Source organism: Grampus griseus (assembly GCF_964374135.1).
Source record: "Grampus griseus genome assembly, chromosome: 11".
NCBI lineage: Eukaryota > Metazoa > Chordata > Mammalia > Artiodactyla > Delphinidae > Grampus > Grampus griseus.
In genome coordinates this window covers 6,590,200-6,608,148 of record NC_139005.1, presented here as the reverse complement: position 1 = coordinate 6,608,148, position 17,949 = coordinate 6,590,200, and the positions used below count along the sequence as shown (strand labels likewise).

The following is a 17,949-nucleotide window of genomic DNA, read 5'->3' as shown; positions in this document are numbered from 1 at the left end:
ACTGATGATGTTTGGTGTTTGCAGGAAACCAGAGTCAGACGCTACCCCCGTGCAATTTATCATCCTCGGACCCAACAAGCTCTCTTTTTTCAGAAGAAAGTGGTGTTCCCTGCATAGGTAAGAATCAGTGACCAGTCTATGAAAATGATCTCAGAATCCTTAGAAATGCATTTATATTTTATTTTCTCTTTGCAGGGAGTGGTCAACTTCGCCTGGTAAACGGAGGCGGGCGTTGTGCTGGGAGAATAGAGATCTATCATGAGGGCTCCTGGGGCACCATCTGTGATGACAGCTGGGACCTGAATGATGCCCACGTGGTGTGCAAACAGCTGGGCTGTGGAGGGGCCATTAATGCCATCGGTTCTGCTCATTTTGGGGAAGGAACAGGGCCCATCTGGCTGGATGAGGTGAACTGTAATGGAAAAGAATCTCGTATTTGGCAATGCCATTCCCATGGCTGGGGGCGGCATAACTGCAGGCATAAGGAGGATGCAGGAGTTATCTGCTCAGGTAAGTTCTGCATAATTACAATTGATTATAATTGTATAAGAAAGGACTGAGGTGGGGCAAAGGGTAGTGAAGGATATTAATCTGAGCAAATTCCCTAAAATACAGGCTCAGAGGGAACACTTGTGAGATTCAGGCTGCCAGAAGTGTGGATTTGATGAATTAGTGCTACCTCATGTGCAAGGTAGTATTATATCAGAAAGAGAAAACTTCAGAAGTGAGTTTGCATATCATGAAAATGACAGCAAAACTAATCATAAGTTCTTTTATAAACATACGTGGAGCTGGATGTTGGGTAAGGATTTAGTGCACCACTTGACGATAGCTGTATTAGTAAAGTAGATTAAAAAGGACAGCAGGGGCTTCCCTGGTGGCGCAGTGGTTGAGAGTCCGCCTGCCGATGCAGGGGACGCGGGTTCGTGCCCCGGTCCGGGAAGATCCCACATGCCGCGGAGCGGCTGGGCCCGTGAGCCATGGCCGCTGAGCCTGCGCGTCCGGAGCCTGTGCTCCGCAACGGGAGAGGCCACGGCAGTGAGAGGCCCGCATACCGCAAAAAAAAAAAAAAAAAAAAAAAAAAAAGGGCAGCAGAAGTACATTTGGTGCTACATTCTACAGAGAAGAAGATAATCACCATGCCCAAGTAATTTTTAATGACAGATAAATTACCGTAACAGGACACTGCTCTTGTTTTGTATACATGGTAAGATTTTAGAAAGCATTGTGAAGTACAGAAATGTACTCAGTTGTAGTGTATGGGAAAAAAAGAGTGCTCTGACTTAGGGAAGTGACAAATTCTGTACGCCAGAAGAGATTTTGCTATCGATCACATTCAGTGACGTAAATCTGGTAAGAGGACATACACAACAAAACTGTGAAGTGTCAGAGAGGGAAATACTTCATTTTAAGGAAATGTATATAAAACATTGGTTTTAGTGGCTGAGTATCTCAATAAATTTTAACTATCAAGGACAACTGCCCAAAAATGAACAGAATAGGGTTAGAAAGCTAAAAGTACAGTAATTTAGGGAGAAAAAAAATCCAAACTATGTAATTCATAAAAGGCTCTGAGCCTTTGATTAAGGTTTAGAAGTCAACTTAGAATCACTGTTGGCATTCTAAAGAGGTCTCTAATTACAAAATCCAAGACTAGAAAACCAGAAATATTTATAGAACAAATACTATATTTTAACAAAATCTACCAAATCATCCAGAAGTTTCTAAAGAATTACTAGTAATGAAATTACTAGTGTATCGTACCTATTTTTAAATCCATTTTCACATCAGAGTAAAGGGAGAGAGTCCTCTGAATCTTCAGAAAAGATTTAAAACTGCTAACTCTCTATCTCACCCCAGAGTTCATGTCTCTGAGACTCATCAGTGAAACCAGCAGAGAGACCTGTGCAGGACACCTGGAAGTTTTTTACAATGGAGTTTGGGGCAGCGTTGGCAAGAGTAACATGTCTGCAGCCACGGTGGGAGTGGTATGCAGGCAGCTGGGCTGTGCGGACAAAGGGAGCATCATCCCTGCATCTTCAGACAAGACGATGTCCGGACACATGTGGGTGGACAATGTTCAGTGTCCTAAAGGGCCTGACACCTTATGGCAGTGCCCATCATCTCCATGGAAGAAGAGACTGGCCAGCCCCTCAGAGGAGACCTGGATCTCGTGTGCCAGTGAGTATCCGTTGGACTGTATGAAACTTCCATTCTGTAGCTCCACTAGCATCTTCTGATCTAACTAAGCAAGAATGAGTAAACTTTGGTTAATCCTTATTCTACCTGGATAATGTAATGGGTTGTATTTAAGTTGGCCTGTAGGTACTCAGGATCAGTGATCATTTCCCCAAAAACTATCATACTCTGACGGTCTTCTCAAAATTTTATTCAGTTGCTATCTCTGTGAACAAATGAGGAGAAGAGAATATGTAATTCAGCATTTGACTATTGAATCGCCCCATTTTTCTTTCAAATAGTATCTCGTTACACTTAATATAAAGCAGTCAGAAAGATCAATCCTGAATTATTTTCCCATTCTACACCTTTTTAAGCTGGAAGAAGATTTCTATCTACCTGGCAGTTTGAGAGAATTTAACATTATATATTTACAATGTTAACTTTATCTATTTGACATTTCCTAAGTCACACTAACATTCTTTTTTAAAAAATTTTATTGGAGTATAGTTGACTTACAATGCTGTGTTAGTTTCACGTGTCACACTAATATTCTTATGTCCAGGACGAAATACACCCAGTTTGCTGGAGGGACATATACTTTCATAAAAGATGAATTTTGTAAAAATGTAAAATTTAGGGCTTCCCTGGTGGCGCAGTGGTTGAGAGTCCGCCTGCCGATGCAGGGGACACGGGTTCGTGCCCCGGTCCGGGAAGATCCCACATGCCGCGGAGTGGCTGGGCCCGTGAGCCATGGCCGCTGAGCCTGCACGTCCGGAGCCTGTGCTCCGCAACGGGAGAGGCCACAAAAGTGAGAGGCCCGCATACCGCAAAAAAGAAAAAGAAAAAAAAAAGTAAAATTTAAAATACACATTAAATAAGCAAAGTTTTAAAACAGATTTTTTTATATCATAATCCTTTTATTTTTAAACATCATTATTGGAGTATAATTGCTTTACAATGGTGTGTTAGTTTCTGCTTTATAACAAAGTGCATCAGCTATACATATACATATATCCCCATATCTCCTCCCTCTTGCGTCTCCCTCCCACCCTCCCTATCCCACCCCTCTAGGTGGACACAAAGCACCAAGCTGATCTCCCTGTGCTATGCAGCTGCTTCCCACTAGCTATCTATTTTACATTTGGTAGTGTATATATGTCCATGACACTCTCTCACTTCTTCCCAGCATACACTTCCCCCTCCCTGTGTCCTAAAGTCCATTCTCTACGTCTGTGTCTTTATTCCTGTCCTGCCCCTAGGTTCTTCAGAAGCATTTTATTTTTTTATTCCACTTATATGTGTTAGCATATGGTATTTGTTTTTCTCCTTCAGACTTACCTCACTCTGTAGGACAGACTCTAGGTCCAACCATCTCACTACAAATAGTTCAATTTCGTTTCTTTTTATGGCTGAGTAATATTCCATTGTATACATGTGCCGCATCTTCTTTATCCATTCATCTGTCAATGGACACTTAGGTTCCTTCCAAATCCTGGCTATTGTAAATATAACTGCAATGAACATTGTAGTACATGACTTTTTTTGAATTATGGTTTTCTCAGGGTATATGCCAAGTAGTGGGATTGCTGGGTCATATGGTAGTTCTATTTTTAGTTTTTAAGGAACCTCCATACTGTTCTCCATAGTGGCTGTATCAATTTACATTCCCACCAACAGTGCAAGAGGGTTCCCTTTTCTCCACACCTGCTCCAGCATTTATTGTTTCTAGATTTTTTGATGATGGCCATTCTAACTGGTGTGAGGTGATACCTCATTGTAGTTTTGATTTGCATTTCCCTAATGATTAGTGAAGTTGAGCATTCTTTCATGTGTTTGTTGGCCATCTGTATATCTTCTTTGGAGAAATGTCTATTTAGGTCTTCTGCCCATTTTTGGATTGGGTTGTTTGTTTTTTTGATATTGAGCTGCATGAGCTGCTTGTAAATTTTGGAGATTAATCCTTTGTCAGTTGCTTCATATGCAAATATTCTCTCCCATTCTGAGGGTTGTCTTTTCATCTTGTTTATGTTTCCCTTTGCTGTGCAAAAGCTTTTAAGTTTCATTAGGTCCCATTTTTTTTTTTTTTCCATTTCTCTAGGAGGTGGGTCAAAAAGGATCTTGCTCTGATTTATGTCATAGAGTGTTCTGCCTATGTTTTCCTCTAAGAGTTTGATAGTGTCTGGCCTTACATTTAGGTCTTTAATCCATTTCGAGTTTATTTTTGTGTATGGTGTTAGGGACTGTTCTAATTTCATTATTTTACATGTAGCTGTCCAGTTTTCCCAACACCACTTATTGAAGAGGTTGTCTTTTCTCCATTGTATATTCTTGCCTCCTTTATCAAAAATAAGGTGACCATATATGCGTGGGTTTATCTCTGGGCTTTCTGTCCTGTTCCATTGATCTATATTTCTGTTTTTGTGCCAGTACCATAGTGTCTTGATTACTGTAGCTTTGTAGTATAGTCTGAAGTCAGAGAGCCTGATTCCTCCAGCTCCATATTTCTTTCTCAAGATTGCTTTGGCTCTTCGGGGTCTTTTGTGTTTCCATACATATTGTGAAATTTTTTGTTCTACTTCTGTGAAAAATGCCATTGGTAGTTTGATAGGGATTGCATTGAATCTGTACACTGCTTTGGGTAGTATAGTCATTTTCACAATGTTGATTTTTCCAATCCAATAACATGGTATATCTCTCCACCTATATGTATCATCTTTAATTTCTTTCATCAGTGTCTTATAGTTTTCTGCATACAGGTCTTTTGTCTCCTTAGGTAGGTTTATTCCTAGGTATTTTATTCTTTTTCTTGCATTGGTAAATGGGAGTGTTTTCTTAATTTCACTTTCAGATTTTTCATCATTAGTGTATAGGAATACAAGAGATTTCTGTGCATTAATTTTGTATCCTGCTACTTTTCCAAATTCATTGATTAGCTCTAGTAGTTTTCTGGTAGCATGTTTAGGATTCTCTATGTATAGTATCATGTCATCTGCAAACAGTGACAGCTTTACTTATTCTTTTCTGATTCGGATTCCTTTTATTTCTTTTTCTTCTCTGATTGCTGTGGCTAAAATTTCCAAAACTATGTTGAATAATAGTGGTGAGAGTGGACAACCTTGTCTTGCTCCTGATCTTAGTGGAAATGGTTTCAGTTTTTCACCATTGAGAATGATGTTGGCTGTGGTTTTGTCATATATGACCTTTATTATGTTGAGGTAAGTTCCCTCTTTGCCTACTTTCTGAAGGGTTTTTATCATAAATGGGTGTTGAATTTTGTCAAAAGCTTTTTCTGCATCTATTGAGATTACCATATGGTTTTTATCCTTCAGTTTGTTAATATGGTGTATCACGTTGATTGTTTTGCGTATATTGAAGAATCCTTGCTTTCCTCGGATAAACCCCCTTGATCATCGTGTATGATCCTTTTAATGTGCTGTTGGATTCTGTTTGCTAGTATTTTGTTGAGGATTTTGTTTTGTTTTGTTTTTTTTGCGGTATGCAGGCCTCTCACTGTTGTGGCCTCTCCCGTTGCGGAACACAGGCTCCGGATGCACAGGCTCAGCAGCCATGGCTCATGGGCCCAGCCTCTCCGTGGCATGTGGGATCTTCCCAGATCGGGCCACGAACCTGTGTCCCCTGCATCGGCAGGCAGACTCTCAACCACTGCGCTACCAGGGAAGCCCTCTCATAGCGTTTTGGTCAGAAAAGATACTTGATACGATTTCAATTTTCTTAAATTTACCAGGGCTTGATTTGTGTCCCAAGATATGATCTATCCTGAAGAATGTTACATGAGCACTTGAGAGTGTATCCTGTTGTTTTTGGATGGAATGTCCTATAAATATCAATTAAGTCCATCTTGTTTAATGTATCATTTAAAGCTTGTGTTTCCTTATTTATTTTCATTTTGGATGATCTGTCCATTGGTGAAAGTGGCATGTTAAAGGCCCCTACTATTATTGTGTTACTGTCGATTTCCCCTTTTATAGCTGTTAGCATTTGCCTTATGTATTGAGGTACTCCTATGTTGGGTGCATAAATATTTACAATTGTTATATCTTCTTCTTGGATTGATCCCTTGATCATTATATAGTGTCCTTCTTTGTCTCTTGTAATAGTCTTTATTTCAAAGTCTATTTTGTCTGATATGAGAATTTACTCCAGCTTTCTTTTGATTTTCATTTGCATGGAATATCTTTTTCCATCCCCTCAATTTCAGTCTGTATGTGTCCCTAGGTCTGAAGTGGGCCTCTTGTAGACAGCATATGTATGGGTCTTGTTTTTGTATCCATTCCGCCAGTCTATGTCTTTTGGTTGCAGCATTTAATCCATTTACATTTAAGATAGTTATCAATATGTACATTTCTATTACCATTTTCTTAATCGATTTGGGTTTGGTATTATAGGTCTTTTCCTTCTCTTGTGTTTCCTGCCTAGAGAAGTTTCCTTAGCATTTGTTGTAAAGCTGGTTTGGTGGTGCTGAATTCTCTTAGCTTTTGCTTATCTGTAAGGGTTTTAATTTCTCTGTCAAATCTGAATGAGATCCTTGCTTGGTAGAGTAATGTTGGTTGTAGGTTTTTCCCTTTCATCACTTTAAATATGTCCTGCCACGCCCTTCTGGCTTGCAGAGTTTCTGCTGAAAGATCAGCTGTTAACCTTATGGGGATTCCCTTGTATGTTATTTGTTGTTTTTCCCTTGCTGCTTTTAATATTTTTTCTTTGTATTTAATTTTTGATAGTTTGATTAATATGAGTCTTGTCATGTTTCTCCTTGGATTTATCTTGCATGGGACTCTCTGTGCTTCCTGGACTTGATTGACTGTTTCCTTTCCCATATTAGGGAATTTTTCAACTATAGTCTCTACAAATATTTTATCTTCTTTCTCTGGGACGCCTATAATTCATATGTTGGTGCATTTAATGTTGTTCCCGAGGTCTCTGAGACTGTCCTCGATTCTTTTCATTCTTTTTTCCTTATTCTGCTCTGCAGTAGTTAATTTCCACTATTTTATCTTCCAGGTCACTTATCTGTCCTTCTGCCTCAGTTATTCTGCTATTGATTCCTTCTAGAGAATTTTTAGTTTCATTTATTGTGTTGTTCATCATTGTTTTTTTGCTCTTTTGTTGTTCTACGTCCTTGTTAAACGTTTCTTGTATTTTCTCCATTCTATTGCCAAGATTTTGGATCATCTTTACTATCATTATTCTGAATTCTTTTTCAGGTAGACCACCTATTTCCTCTTCATTTGTTTGGTCTGGTGGGTTTTTACCTTGCTCCTTCATCTACTGTGTATTTCTCTGTCTTCTCATTTTGCTTAACTTACTGTGTTTTAGGTCTCCTTTTTGCAGGCTGCAGGTTCATAGTTCCCGTTTTTTGTGGTGTCTGCCCCCAGTGGGTAAGGTTGTTTCAGTGGATTATGTAGGCTTCCTGGTGGAGGGAGCTGGTGCCTGTGTTCTGGTGGATGAGGCTGGATCTTGCCTTTCTGATGGGCAGGACCACATCCGGTGGTGTGTTTTAGGGTGTCTGCAATCTTATTCTGATTTTAGGCAGCCTCTCTGTGTTCCTGTCTTGCTAGTTCTTTGGCATAGGGTGTCCAACCTTGTAGCTTGCTGGTCGTTGAGCAGAGCTGGGTCTTAGTGTTGAGATGGGGATCTCTGGGAGAGCTTTCACCGTTTGCTATTACGTGGAGCTGGGAGATCTCTGGTGGACCATGTCCTCAACTCAGCTCTCCCACCTCATAGGCAGAGGCCTGACTCCTGGCTGGAGCACCAAGGGCCTGTCCTCCACACGGCTCAGATGAAAAGGGAGAAAAAGAAGAAAGAAAGAAAAAAATAATAAAATAAAGTTATTAAAATAAATAAAATATCATTAAAAATTATAATCATGGAAGAAAGAAAGAAGAGAGCAACCAAACCAATAAAGAAATCCGCCACTGATGACAAGTACTAAAAACTATACTAAAAACAAACAAAAAAGACAGAAAGCAGAACCCTAGGACAAATGGTAAAAGTAAAGCTATACAGATAAAATCACACAAAGAAGCATACACATACACACTCACAGAAAGAGAAAAAGGAAAAAGCAATGTATATCTATACACAAAGAAAAAGGAAGAGAGCAACCAAATCAATAAACAGATCTACCAATGATAATAAACTCTAAATACTAAACTAAGGTAAACATAAAACCAGAAACAAATTAGATGCAGAAAGCAAACCCCAGGTCTACAGTTGCTCCCAAAGTCCACTGCCTCTATTTTGGGATGATTCCTTGTCTATTCAAGTATTCCAGAGATGCAGGGTACATCAAGTTGATTGTGGAGTTTTAATCCACTGCTCCTGAGGCTTCTGGGAGAAAATTTCCCTTTCTCTTCTTTGTTTGCACAGCTCCTGGGGTTCAGCTTTGGATTAGGACCCACCTCTGCGTGTAGGTCACCTGAAGGCATCTGTTCTTTGCTCAGACAGGACGGAGTTAAAGTAGCAGCTGATTCAGGGGCTCTGGCTCACTCAGGCCGGGGGGAGGGAGGGGTACGGAGTGCGGGGCGGGCCTGCGGCGGCAGAGGCCAGTGTGATGTTGCACCAGCCTGAGGCGCGCCGTGCGTTCTCCCGGGGAAGTTGTCCCTGGATCCCGGGACCCTGGCAGTGGCGGGCTGCACAGGCTCCCCGGAAGGGGGGTGTGGATAGTGACCTGTGCTCGCACACAGGCTTCTTGGTGGCGGCAGCAGCAGCCTTAGCGTCTCATGCCCGTCTCTGGTGTCTGCGCCGATAGCTGCGTCTCACACCCATCTCTGGAGCTCGTTTAGGCGGTGCTCTGAATGCCCTCTCCTCACACACCCCGAAACAATGGTCTCTTGCCTTTTAGGAAGGTCCAGACTTCTTCCTGTACTCCCTCCCGGCTAGCCGTGGTGCACTAACCCCCTTCAGGCTGTGTTCACACAGCCAACCCCAGTCCTCTCCCTGGAATCTGACTTCCGAAGCCCGAGCCTCAGCTCCCAGCCCCGCCCGCCCCGGCGGGTGAGCAGACAAGCCTCTCGGGCTGGTGAGTGCCGGTCGGCACCGATCCTCTGTGCGGGAATCTCTCCGCTTTGCCCTCCGCACTCCTGTTGCTGCACTCTCCTCCACGGCTCCGAAGCTTCCCCTGCCCACCCCTCGTCTCCACCAGTGAAGGGGCTTCCTAGTGTGTGGAAACCTTTCCTCCTTCACAGCTCCCTCCCAGAGGTGCAGGTCCTGTCCCTATTCTTTTGTCTCTGTTTATTCTTTTTTCTTTTGCCCTACCCAGGTACATGGGGAGTTTCTTGCCTTTTGGGAAGTCTGAGGTCTTCTGCCTGCATTCGATAGGTGTTCTGTAGGAGTTGTTCCACATGTAGATATATTTCTGATGTATCTGTGGGGAGGAAGGTGATCTCCAAGTCTTACTCCTCCGCCATCTTGAAGTTCTCTCCTTTATTGGAGTATAATTGCTTTACAATGGTGTGTTAGTTGCTGCTGTATAACAAAGTGAATCAGTTATACATATACATATGTTCCCATATCTCCTCCCTCTTGCGTCTCCCTCCCACCCTCCCTATCCCACCCCTCTAGGTGGTCACAGAGCACCGAGCTGATCTCCCTGTGCTATGCAGCTGCTTCCCACTAGCTATCTATTTTACATTTGGTAGTGTATATATGTCCATGCCACTCTCTTACTTCATCCCAGCTTACTAAAACAGAGATTTTTAAAAGAGTTTCAAATCACTCTTTTCCCCTGTGACCTCCTGGGAGTTTTGTCTTCTCAGAAATGATCTAGGTGTCTCTCTCTGGCTTTTCAGACAAAATAAGACTTCAGGAAGGAACCACTAATTGTTCTGGACGTGTGGAGGTCTGGCACGGAGGTTCCTGGGGCACAGTATGTGATGACTCCTGGGACCTTGACGATGCTCAGGTGGTGTGTCAACAGCTGGGCTGTGGCTTAGCTTTGGAGGCAGGAAAAGAGGCGGCGTTTGGCCAGGGGACGGGGCCCATATGGCTCAATGAAGTGAAGTGCAAGGGGAATGAGTCCTCCCTGTGGGATTGTCCTGCCCTGTCCTGGGGCCACAGTGACTGTGGCCACAAGGAGGACGCTTCTGTGAAGTGCTCAGGTGAGTGCAGGGAGTCTGGACTGAGCTTGGAATCTCTGGCAACAAAGAGAGGGTGGGCCGTGAAGTGCATTATGGAAGGCCTGGAAGGACCAACCCAGGGATCTAGTGGGGAAAGAATCATGTATGTTTCAGTCTGAAGAATGATGAAAACATGTGTTGTTATACATTGGCCTTCACTGAGGACAAGCACATAACTTACATGTATCCGTGTGCAGAGAGACGAAAAACTAGGCACCTCTAGTTTTGGGTGGGAAGGAGTAATTTTCTTGGTTGAGGGGCTAAAGCCTCAGACAGGAAACAGACATAGTGGTTCCATATGTTACTCCCAGAACTGAGCCTCTGCTCTTTTCTCCTGCAGAAATCGCAAAGAATGAAGGATCACTAAATGCCACAGGTATCCAAGGGGATTGTGAGCATGGGGCTAATTGTCTGCACTGTTTAGAATCCCTCTTATTAAGATACTTTGGGTCAGAAGTTCTGAGGGTTTGAAATATACTTCAGCAATCCTGTATCTGACTTAAGAGAGGGATAGTAACTGGTGACCCAGGTCTTTTAGCTACGACGTCATTACCTCTTGTGATGTTTACCTGTGCCCAGGTCGCTCGTCCGTTGTTGCACTTGGGATCCTTGGGGCCATTCTGTTCGCCTCTCTCACCGTACTCCTCTTGTGGATTCAGAAGCGAAGACAGAGACAGCGGCTTACAGGTCTGAGCCACATTATGTTGTCTCTAACGTTTCTATGGGATAAGAAGTTTCTTGGGATAATCAAACCAAAAAAAATGAGATTCAGGTATCAAATGGCCAGAAAGAAGAAACCTAGTAGAGATCTAAGCAGTTTCCCAAAAGAGGGAACAAGAATTCAGAGAAGAAAAGGGGCACTGCTTGTACTGATGATTGCTATACATTATCCACATGTATAATTGGGACATTATAGAATTGATAGTTTAGAATGAGTATGCTTGTACGGTTCAGGATGACCCCTTTATTGCCCAAACATTTATTTGCTCCTACTATATACTCATTACTAATTTCACTGTCCCATCAAGAAATGTGCTAGGTTCTGAAGATGGTTCAGACTCAGATAATCAAGTGTTTTTGTCTTCGTGGAATTTCCAGTCTAGTGGAAGAGATATATATGTAAACAAATAAATTGCAATGTATTATTGTACAGTATTACGAATAAGGAGCAAAGGGGCACAGAGAATAATTTACTGAAAGGGGAAGGAGAGTATTGGAGGCTTCTAGGAGGTTTTGAGACAAATTTTGAAGATAGAGATCAAAGAACTGGGTAACGTGCATTCCAGGGAAAGAGAAAAAAATGTACAGGTGTAGAGAAGCTTAAAGGATGGAACGTTTATTGTTTTGGGAGGAAGTCAAAGTTGAGTTCAAGGAGAGAAGCTCCTGATAAGGCTGAAGAAGAGGGAGGAAACAAGTAATGAAGTTCTGTGTTGCCCAGTAAGGTTAATAGTCATTAAAGAGTATAGTGTAGGGGAGCGAAGTAGTCAGGCAGGCTCTTACAAAGTTCTGTTTGGCAATGGGATGTCTGAGGGGTTGAAAGAAAACCACGTTACTGACAAGGATAGGATTTTGAAATTGTTGAGACGAAAGATGAAAAGGACTTTATAGTGAGAGTGAAAGGGAAAGGATAACTGTTATAAAGATTCTAGATAAATCTCCAGTGAATTACAGAAGACTGCTGGCTGCCTTGGGGGAAGAAACTGGGTTGTTATAAGATGGCAACTGGAGACCCAGTTTAGCCTCACCCTATTACATTTGAGTTTGTGGCATCGTGAGGGTAAAGCTTGGTAGTAGAATGGAATGGAAACAAGACTAGGGCATGGGTCACGATTAGCTGTGTTTGCACTGCTGGGAAAAAGCACACATAGGGAAGCAAAGTTTTATTATGGCCCTCTGATCCCTAAACTACAACCTCTGTTGCCAGTTTCCTCAAGAGGAGAGAATTCTGTCCACCAAATTCAATACCGGGAGATGAATTCTTGCCTGAAGGCAGATGATCTGGACCTACAGTATTCCTCAGGTCTGTGAGTTCTTTGAGGGTCTGTAGCCCTGGGGTTCAGACCAGTAGCTGCAGCTGAAGCTGAGGCATTCTACTTTACATAGTAGTGGAAAGAAATCTCAGACATAATAGGAAGTCTGTGATGTACAAAAGGAAGAAAAGCAGGAATGAACTAAAAATTATTCTTAGAGAACATAAAAACTGTAGTCAAGAGGAGACCTCTGGCTAAGAGGTCCATGATTATTTCTGACAGAGGAACCATGTGGTAGAATATTATGACTTGGACCTCTTTTTATTAAAACAGAAATTAATCTTCTAAAAGTTAAACTTTTCATATCTATCTCATAGTTTCTTCCATTCCCACTCCCTGCTACTTTCCTTTCTCTAACATATTTATTATATTTTTCTAAAAGTTTAAACTTTCTATATCTTCATCCCATCAGAAGCCATCCCTATGCACAGGACTAGCCTTATTTCCCATTACATAATAAGTCTTTCTTTGTCCTCTGACTTCTATTTAGCACCAATTCTACCTCTAGGAAGCGTAACTCTCCTGGGTTGTAAGAAATATCGCAATAGCCACTTCCTCTATGAAGGCTCAGTGCCTTCTCAATAGTCCTTACCTTCTGAGAGGGACCTGCCTCACTTCTTCAATCCAAGGGATTTGGTATTTGCCAAAACTAACGCAGGGAAATATATATAAGGCGTAGGAAAGACTTTCTGTGCCTCTTAAATCACACTGTTTGTCTTCCTAATTGTGAACATTGTTTTGTTTTGTTTTTAACGTCTTTATTGGAGTACAGTTGCTTTACAATCGTGTGTTAGTTTCTGCTGTATAACAAAGTGAATCAGCTATACATATATATATATATATATATATATATATATCTCCCCATATCTCCTCCCTCTTGCGTCTCCCTCCCACCCTCCCTATCCCACCCCTCTAGGTGGTCACAAAGAGCTTCTAAGGCACTTGAGGGGAGGTCTGATTTATTTCCCAGTAATTATTTTCTTCTTTTCAGAAAATTCCAATGAGTAAGATGGTTTTAATGATGCTGGACTAATTTCTGTGTCTAAATCTCTTCCTATTTCTGGATGAAAGAAGGAGACCACTCTGAGGTACAATGAAAAGGAAAATGAGAATTATAACCCAGTGAGGTGGGTGAGAAGAATTTATTCATCATTGTTCAAAACAGATTCCTTTTGAGAATTGAGAACACCTCTGGTATTAAAAAGAAAGAAAGAACGTATATACACGTCTTTCCATATATATGTTTATGTTTGTATGTATGTCCATACTCAGAATATGCAACAACTTTTTATAAATATGACTCTTGTCCATCCCTTAGTTACATATATTTTAAGCAATAGCAATTGTACATCATGTTGCTAAGGAGAAGCTGGGTAAGTAAATATAAATAACTTTTCTAAAGATATAATGAGTCATTTCAAAAAAGAGATAAGACATATATCTACAGTTGCATAATGCCTGCTAGGGTAAAGATAGTATAAGATACTATAGGAGTATAGAAAGCTTGACAGTTTGGAGACAGTTTGGAGAGATTGTGAAGATGTGATGTTCAAGATAAACATCACATGACTGAAAGATAGACCATTCTAGGGAAAGGACATAGCATGTACAAAATGTGGCATAGAAGAGAATCACACCTTTGGGGAACAGTAAGTTTTTCATTCAAAAATATATTATGTTAAAAAAAATATTGAACATATTGGTGATGACGAGTGGTGGCCTGAGCACTGAAGATACAGATATAAAAGGTGCTATTGACAGTGACATGATTGTTTAATGAAAGATCTCACAGTCTTTGTGTGGGAGTGTGGAGAGGCTATGTGGAGGGAGGGGAGTGATGAGAAGCTAGGCGGGGAAGGCTGGGTAAAGCCCAATGACAAATGGTCTTATCTGTTGTATTTCATGTTCATACTTTATTTTAGGGACTGTTGGGGAGATGGTGGGCTTTGGAAGATAAAGCTGGGGCAAGATATGATCAGATTTGCATTTTATAATTTGCTTTCATGAGGAACGTGTAACAAAAAAAGTGAATAAGGCAAAAAATTTAAGGTATACATCAAAAATAAAAGATGGTGAAATGAGTTAGTAGGTACATCTTCTATTTTTTTTAATTAATTAATTTATTATTTATTTTTGGCTGCGTTGGGTCTTTGTTGCTGCGCGCGGGCTTTCTCTAGCTGCGGTGAGCGGGGGCTGCTCTTCATTGCGGTGAGCAGGCTTCTCACTGCGGTGTCTTCTCTCGTTGCCGAGCACGGGCTCTAGGTGCACGGGCTTCAGTAGTTGTGGCACACGGGCTCAGTAGTTGTGGCTCTCGGGCTCTAGAGCACAGGCTCAGTAGTTGTGGCACACGGGCTTTCTTGCTCCACAGCATGTGGGATCTTCCTGGACCAGGGCTCGAACCCGTGTCCCCTGCATTGGCAGGTGGGTTCTTAACCAACTGTGCCACCAGGGAAGCCCCACGTTTTCTATTTTTTAAAGCGATTTTGGGAGGACTACACATTTGGAAATGATATATGGCAAAAGCATGGGGTTTTTTTAGGGATATTTTACATGACATGAGAAATACAGATTGAGACAGAAAAAATTTGGAATTCTTAAAAGTATATAAATGTAAAGTGTAATACATTTATATACACATACACACAGAGCTGTTATAAATCGTATACAGGATAAAGTGTTAATATATGTATACAAAACATATATAGTATTATAATATATATATACATAAAACCAATTGTTAAGACAAAGACAACATCTAATAAATAATTGGGCAAAGTTATGAAAAACGGTTCACAAAAAATGAATTCTAAATGACTACTAAATATTTTTAAAATGCTCAGGTTCACAGTATGTCTGGGAAATTCAAATTATGATTAACAATGAGATATTGCTTTATATAAATCAGACAAAAATTTAAAACAGCACCAATATTTCTTGTTGGTGGGAATACAGAGAAAAATGTAATTTCAAACATTGCTGTTGGAAATGAGAAGTGTGGTAGCCTTTGGAGAAAGCAATTTGGAAACTTCTATTAATTTAAAAAAAAATACTTCACAGATCCTTTGATCCAATAATTCTACCCCTAAAAATTTCTTCCTTACAGATAAAGCTATTAGTATGTAAGAACAAATATACAAGGGTTCCTTTGTGCAGCCTTGTTAGTACTGCCCAAAAGCTGGAAACAAAATGAATGCCAATCAGTGGGGTCGTGGCTGGAAAAATTATAGTGCAGCCAACTAAGAAAGGAAAAAACATGCACAAAATTTAGTAATATGATTCCAATTTTGTGTTCATGTTATTGAATACAATTAAACATAATATTTACATCTATAAAATTATCCTGTGTATACATGTAAAGAAACATTAAAAAATTCTAACAGATTGTAAACTAAGGACTGTGAATGACTTTTTAAAAAAGTTTTATTGGAGTATAGTTGCTTTACAATGTTATGTTAGTTTCTACTGTACAGCAAAGTGAATCAGCTATACATATACATATATCCCCTCTTTTTTGGATTTCCTTCCCATTTAGGTCACCACAGAGCATTGAGTAGTTTTGATTGATAATCTCAACTATATGAATATTATTCTGATGTAATAAATGATGATTAAACTACCTTTTCCTTAAAGAGTAATCACTACTGAGCCACTGCTTCAGAATCACATGGGGGTGCTTTTAAACATGGCATTTCTCCACTGTAGTTCTCTGGAATAGAAAGACTTCTTACGCACACTGAAGTTTGAAAACCTTTGCATTTAAGTTTTCTGTTCAGGAAAGTAGTATGATTTTTAATATATGTGAGTGAGAGAGCATGTGTGTGTGTGTGTGTGTGTGTGTGTGTCTGTGAGAGCGAGAGAAAGAGAGAGAAAGAGACCGAGGGACAGATGTAATGTAATACATTATATTACATTATAATGTAATTCTTCTAGCATGTGCGTATGAAGAGAAAAGTAACACTTTTTCTATTTATGTCTTTAGTTCAGCATTTAAGATACCTTGATGAAGACCTGGACTATTGAATGAGCAAGAATCTACCTGTATACTGAAGATTACAGTACAGTCCTTTGTCTCCTAGTATTCCAAAGACCGCTGATGAATTTCTAAAAATTAAATTGGTGAATGTGACTACTAAAAATTGTATGCAAGACTTTCAAAGGTATTAAAAGGAATACCCTTTTAATAAATAAATAAAAAGGAATATTGCTGATTTGAATTTGTCTTTACTTCTTGTTCTTGATTTTATGAATTTCTGAATGGGCTTTCTGACTTTTTTAGGATTTTATAAATATGTATTTTTATTTGACAGTGTTTTCATTTGCATGTATCTTTTTCTAGTTTGGTTTAAATAATAATTTTCTTCTTATTACCAAATCAAACATTTTTCCTATACTTTTTTAATGAAGGGAAAGTTAATGATTTTTGAAGGTTTTATTAATAACGTACGGTTATCTCTACAACGCATAACGCTCTTGGGTTCTTTCATTTCTTTCTGTCACTGTAACTCTGATCACTGACAAAAAATGCACAGCAAAGCCTGCTAAGGGTACAAAGACTCAATGGCTCACTTCCTCGTTTCTTAGGGCAGCATAACTGCTGAAATGAATGCATAAATTATGTCTTTTCTATATAAATATATACTCTTACAGTAAAAGTTTATATTTTACTAAAAATCACTTATCCATGTAACATATTAATATAAAGAAAGGTTAACATTTAAAGAAAGATATATAGTAATTCAAAACTGTTTAGAGTTTATTGACTTGTTAAATATCCAAGTGTTAGATGCAACTCGATTTCTAATCCTTTCTCAGTATTTGAGTACTGCAGGCACCCTTTTCTAGCACTTAGGGCTTCAAAGCAACTATCATGTAGAAACATGACATTTGTCTCATTTCCCTTTTCTTTTGCACCTCTCGTCAATTTCAAAGACAGATCTTCCTCGACTTACAATGGGGTTACCTCCTGATAAACCCGTGGTAAATTGAAACTATCCTAAATCGAAATGCTTTTAATACTCTTAACCTCCCGAACAAGACAGCTTAGCCTAGCCTACCTTAAATAGGCTCAGAACGCTTACATTAGCCTACAGTTGGGCAAAATCATCTAATACAAAGCTTATTTTGTAATGTTGAATATCTCACGTAATTCATTGAATGCTGCGCTGAGAACGAAAAATGGAATTGTTGTCTGGGTGCAGAATGGTTGTTCGCCCTCGTGACGGTGCGACTGATGGGGAGCTGTGTCTCGCTGCCACCACTGCCCAGCATCACGAGAGTATCCAGCAGCACGTCACTAGCCTGGGAAGAGATCAAAATTCAAAACTAGAAGTACAGTTTCTACTAAATGTGTATTGCTGTCTCACCTCTACACGTGCTTGGGTCCTTTTATCCTTAATCCTATTTCAAAATCAAATTTATAACGACGGACTGGAAAAGATTCAGCGTCACCTTTCCTTTTACTGTTTAGCATGTAATGTGAGGATTTCATCCCTGAGTCAGTTGAAAGCAACTTCTAACAGAAAGAGGAACATCACAGAAATAGACAAAAAAGAGCAACATTTCCACCTACAGGAACTAACGAGCGCTCAGAATGAAACGTAAGT

At 40.2% G+C, this 17,949-nt stretch overlaps 1 protein-coding gene across 4 annotated transcripts in view; it reads left to right on the top strand.

Annotated features, from left to right (window-relative positions):
- Positions 1 to 17,632, top strand: part of CD163 (CD163 molecule) — a 36,138-nt gene extending 18,506 nt beyond the window's left edge. Inside the window, exons 9-17 of one of the 4 annotated variants that reach the window (XM_082665003.1) lie at positions 25 to 117; positions 196 to 510; positions 1,861 to 2,181; positions 9,990 to 10,298; positions 10,657 to 10,692; positions 10,896 to 11,003; positions 12,241 to 12,336; positions 13,421 to 13,473; positions 16,326 to 17,621. In XM_082665003.1, coding sequence (XP_082521129.1) covers positions 25 to 117; positions 196 to 510; positions 1,861 to 2,181; positions 9,990 to 10,298; positions 10,657 to 10,692; positions 10,896 to 11,003; positions 12,241 to 12,336; positions 13,421 to 13,443 — 1,301 coding nt within the window. In that variant the 3' untranslated portion in view covers positions 13,444 to 13,473; positions 16,326 to 17,621. Of the gene's footprint in view, positions 1 to 24; positions 118 to 195; positions 511 to 1,860; positions 2,182 to 9,989; positions 10,299 to 10,656; positions 10,693 to 10,895; positions 11,004 to 12,240; positions 12,337 to 13,316; positions 13,474 to 16,325 lie in introns of all 4 variants that reach the window. The other 3 variants (XM_082665002.1, XM_082665004.1, XM_082665005.1) reach the window with 3 other exon arrangements.
- The last annotated feature ends 317 nt before the right edge of the window (positions 17,633 to 17,949 follow it).